At 32.3% G+C, this 4,918-nt stretch overlaps 3 protein-coding genes across 3 annotated transcripts; 2 read left to right on the forward strand and 1 right to left on the reverse strand.

Annotated features, from left to right (window-relative positions):
- Window positions 1–210: 210 nt before the first annotated feature.
- SEC13 (GTPase-activating protein SEC13) lies at window positions 211–1,113 on the forward strand (the record flags this gene model as incomplete). The annotated part of the gene is made up of 1 exon (XM_003669572.1): window positions 211–1,113. The coding sequence occupies one exon, from the start codon at window positions 211–213 to the stop codon at window positions 1,111–1,113; it is 903 nt and encodes a 300-aa protein (XP_003669620.1).
- Window positions 1,114–1,374: 261 nt separating this feature from the next.
- PNP1 (purine-nucleoside phosphorylase) lies at window positions 1,375–2,322 on the reverse strand (the record flags this gene model as incomplete). The annotated part of the gene is made up of 1 exon (XM_003669573.1): window positions 1,375–2,322. One exon carries the CDS (start codon window positions 2,320–2,322, stop codon window positions 1,375–1,377), a length of 948 nt encoding a protein of 315 aa, XP_003669621.1.
- Window positions 2,323–2,783: 461 nt separating this feature from the next.
- CLB4 (B-type cyclin CLB4) lies at window positions 2,784–4,091 on the forward strand (the record flags this gene model as incomplete). Its single annotated transcript, XM_003669574.1, has 1 exon — window positions 2,784–4,091. One exon carries the CDS (start codon window positions 2,784–2,786, stop codon window positions 4,089–4,091), a length of 1,308 nt encoding a protein of 435 aa, XP_003669622.1.
- Between the last annotated feature and the right edge of the window lie 827 nt (window positions 4,092–4,918).

Here is a 4,918-nt window from a genome sequence, read left to right on the forward strand (position 1 = left end):
CTGAGGAAACGTTGAAAAGTTATAAAGGAAGGTTTCCTAGCGTTAATGGGCTTTGATCAATAGCAATAATCGAGAAACTATACCATACCCGGTGTTACTATCATATTATTTTGCCCAAGCATAAACTTATAAAAGTGCCCATTTTTAGTTGTTTTGGTTTGAGATCTAAATATATATAACTGAGGAAAATAAAATAGGAAATAAAAAATAATGGTGGCTATAACGAATGCACACAACGAATTGATCCATGATGCTGTCCTAGATTACTACGGTAAGCGTCTAGCGACTTGTTCCTCAGATAAAACAATCAAAATTTTCGAAGTAGAAGGTGAAAATTATAAACTCATTGATACTTTAATTGGTCATGAGGGACCAGTTTGGAGAGTTGATTGGGCTCATCCAAAATTCGGTACTATCTTAGCTTCATGTTCATACGATGGGAAAGTACTCATCTGGAAAGAGGAAAATGGTAGATGGTCACAAATTGCATCTCATGCGGTCCATTCAGCTTCTGTCAATTCTATTCAATGGGCTCCTCATGAATATGGTGCTGTTCTTTTGGCGGCAGCTTCTGATGGGAAAGTCTCCGTAGTGGAATTCAAAGAAAATGGCACTTTATCACCAATTATTATCGATGCACATGCTATTGGTGTAAATTCCGCATCTTGGGCTCCAGCTACCATTATTCAAGGAAATAATGGAGGAGATGGTAAAAATGTAGATGAATTACGAAGATTTGTCACTGGTGGTGCTGATAATTTAGTTAAAGTTTGGAAATATAATAAAGAAAATAGTACATACATATTGGATGACACTTTAGAAGGTCATTCTGATTGGGTTAGAGATGTTGCATGGTCTCCAAGTGTTTTATTACGTTCTTATTTAGCAAGTGTTTCTCAAGATAGAAGTTGTATTATTTGGACTCAAGAAGATAATGAAGGTCCATGGAAGAAAACTGAATTACAACAAGAAAAATTCCCAGACGTCTTATGGAGAGCAAGTTGGTCTTTATCTGGTAATATTTTAGCTCTTTCTGGTGGTGATAATAAAGTTACTCTATGGAAGGAAAATCTTGAAGGTAACTGGGAATCAGCTGGAGAAGTTGAACAATGAATGAAATATTTAATTATTTGATTAAAAATTAAACTTTGATATAATAATATAGTAAATGCAATAAATATATATATATATATAAAACTATATCTTGATATAACTGATGTATACAAAAGAAAAAAATATCAATAAAAGCAAGCAATAAGAAATATAAGAAATTCTGTATTGTATTGATAATTATAAATTGAGGTTTATTAGTAACTTTTTGAGGACTTTTATCTAAGGTAAGATGTGTAGAAGCTATGTACATTGCATATATAATCATAATTCTCCAACTATAGCTTCGATCAATATTTCCACGTCACTTGAAGCTGCCTTACCATTTTCTAATACTTCCTTATGTGATGCAATGCCTGCATCAAGAGGCACAGGGTTTTCATCTAAGGCACTTGCCGGATGGTCCAGGACACTTTCATTAGTTATTAAGCTTAATGCTAAAACTTTCCATCCACAGTGTCTTGCAACGATAACTTCAGGAACAGTACTCATCCCGACAGCATCACCACCCATAGATCTAATAAATCGAGATTCTGCTCTCGTCTCGAAAGTGGGGCCAGATACAAAAGTATAGGTCCCTTCGAACAGTTTCCTTCTTTCATTAATCCCTAACTCTTTGAACTTCCCAAATAATAATTTCCTTAATTCTAAATCATAAGCATCGCTTAAGGGTAAAAATCTGGGACCTTCTTCATCAAAATTTGGACCCTTTAAAGGATGTAATCCAGATAACCCAGGTAAATTAATATGATCGTAAATACACATTAAATCACAAGCTTTGAATTCAGGGTTCAATCCACCAGCAGCATTTGTTACGATTAAGTTCTTTATCGCATTCTTGGGCATGCTGTGTAATGCTCTGATGGGAAAAACAGTCTCCCATATAGAATTACCCTCGTATGTATGTAGTCTACCATTCATTAACACAACGGGGGATCCATTCATTTTACCAAAGATTAAAGTACCTGAATGACCAGGTACGGTACTTTTTTTAACCCTAGGGATCTCTGAATATGGGATAATAAGAGGAGGAGGTGATAAAGTGGACAATCTATTGGAGATACCACCAAGACCAGATCCACATATGATTAATGTTCTTGGATATTCAAAGGACTCGAGAAAATTTGTGGCATGGGATGCTACTGCAGTGGTCAAATAATTAGCGGCTTGTTGAATAAGATCTCTTTGGTAATCAATGTTAAAGGAAGTCATTGCTTGAATCAGTTAGCTGACTCGATAGTTTATTCGAGAAGTGATCTCCTTCCCTTTTCTTTATTTCTTTCATTCAATGAAGTTCTTCTACATAATCGAAATCTGGTCCTCTATCCCTCCAGAAGGAACCTCCGTGCACGTGCAATTGATTCCTTTTTGGAAATTCAAAAACAAAAACAAAAACATTTAAAGTTTTTATTGTTATAATTATTGTTATTGTTATTGTGACAATTCTATCGTAGGAACGACAAAATATAAGAATATTTGTATCAAATAAATGGAAGGGAGAATACACATCAATTATTCAAGATTTAATTGGTTTTTTTGTTTTTATTTAACAGCTAGTATTATTTTATTTATTATTTTGGGGAGATACTTGCAGAAACAATTTTCTCTCTATAATAACCTTACTTCTCATTTCAGGTGAAATCACTCGATAAAACCACGAATTCAATTCCAATATGTTCGATATACGAGAAGATGAAAATTATGACCCTGCATTCAGGTTCAATACTTTTAAAAAAAGTGCAAATTCATCTCAACAACATATACGAAACAATAGATCTGCCTTAGGAGATGTCACTTCCCAAGTAGCTAACAGACAACAACGGAACACCACTGACGGTAAACGCAATAATTACCACAATTTGAAAAATGGTAATCCTCATTATAGCAAGTTTGCTTCCAAATATATCAATCAATATTATGAAAATAAAGAACCGGCCGCCATTAATGATAATAATATTCGAACAACTAATAAAGTTAATATACAATCAACAACCAAATTGGATAACAACAATGTTAACACAACAAAACAACAAAATTCTGAAATTGACAGAACAGATGATAACAAAAGTGATGACATAATACCTCTACTGCCGATATATAATGAAGAAATTACGAGGGCACTACAAATTGCATATTCAGCATATTATAATGATTTGCCTGATAATACAGATGCGGACACATATGACATTGCCATGGTAACTGAAAACTCCAATGACATTTTCACATATATGAGAGATTTAGAGTTGAACTTGAGACCAAATCCACATTATATGGATGTACAACCTCATTTAAAGTGGTCCTATAGAGCCACTTTAATTGATTGGATTGTCGAGGTACATTTAAAGTTTCAACTATTACCTGAAACTTTATTTTTGACGATAAATTTGATCGATAGATTCCTTTCTAAAAAATTGGTTACATTAAATAAATTCCAATTAGTTGGAGCTTCTGCTTTATTTATAGCAGCAAAATACGAAGAAATTAATTGTCCAACTTTAAAAGATATGATTTATATTCTCGATAACCTGTACACAAGAGAAGAACTTTTAGAAGCAGAAAAATTTATGATTGATTCATTAGAATTTGAAATTGGATGGCCTGGACCCATGTCTTTCCTACGAAGAATTAGTAAAGCTGATGAATACGAGTACAATACAAGAACTTTAGCAAAATATCTACTAGAAACAACAATAATGGATCCAAAATTATGTTCATCTCCAACAAGTTGGTTAGCATCAGGTGCATATTATTTAAGTAAAATCATTCTAGGTGATAATGATTGGTCTTTAAAACATGTTTACTATTCAGGATACACCCAGGATCAATTGATACCGTTGGTAAGTTTAATTATTGATAATTGTAGAATCCCGAATATTAATCATCCAGCTATTTGGGAGAAATATTCTAGTCGTCGTTATCATCGATCTTCTCAAACAGTAATTAAGTGGATCAAAGCTGCAGATGAAAAAGTTAATAGTTAAAAAAAGGAAGAAACTTTGCTTTGACTCTATTGGTTTAGTAGGAAATTATATAACATTTAATCGATTAAGATTTGTAATAATGCATTCATCATTTTTACTTTTAGCTTCATTCAGAGCACTACACATTGTATATGTCGTAAATATAATATACTATTCGTATGAACAAGCTTATGAAGCATCGTTCTTAGAAGTAGTTTAATTTTACGTATTTATCATTTTCAACATTTTCCTAATTTTCTTAAAACTCCGGGCAAGTTTTTGCGCCAAACATTTGCGTCACACTTTTAGTGTTACGTCCGGTACAAAAAAATAAAATAAGGGGAGATGTTTCTGAATATTATAAAAATAAAAGAAATACTGTGAAGAAAATATATGCAGAAAGTGTTTTTATTCGGATAAACTATATACCTTGAATAAAAGGAAAAAAAAATAATTAATAATTAATTCTGCTGGAACCGAATATTCTATAGATGCATAGGATAAGAATATTAAGAGCAAGATTAGTCATAGAGCAGATCCAAGATAGAACATAAGTTCTGGAACTCTATGGAACATTACGAAATATGATTCTAGAAAATAATAGAAAAGTTGTAGAATATTCTAGAAAAATTTATGATTAGAATAGGCTTATCCGACTACGTCTGAATATCTCCGGTTCTTATGTGAAGATAATATTTCTGTCCAAATGAGAAATTATATAAAGGACATGAAATGCAAGAATGTTAGGTATTAGTTTAAATACACTTTTAATTATATAATATATAAAAAACCACGAAGAAAACATTGTATATTATTAAATAAATGAATTGAAACATAATAAATCTGAT

Source organism: Naumovozyma dairenensis, chromosome 4 (assembly GCF_000227115.2).
Source record: "Naumovozyma dairenensis CBS 421 chromosome 4, complete genome".
Classification (NCBI taxonomy): Eukaryota; Fungi; Ascomycota; class Saccharomycetes; order Saccharomycetales; family Saccharomycetaceae; genus Naumovozyma; species Naumovozyma dairenensis.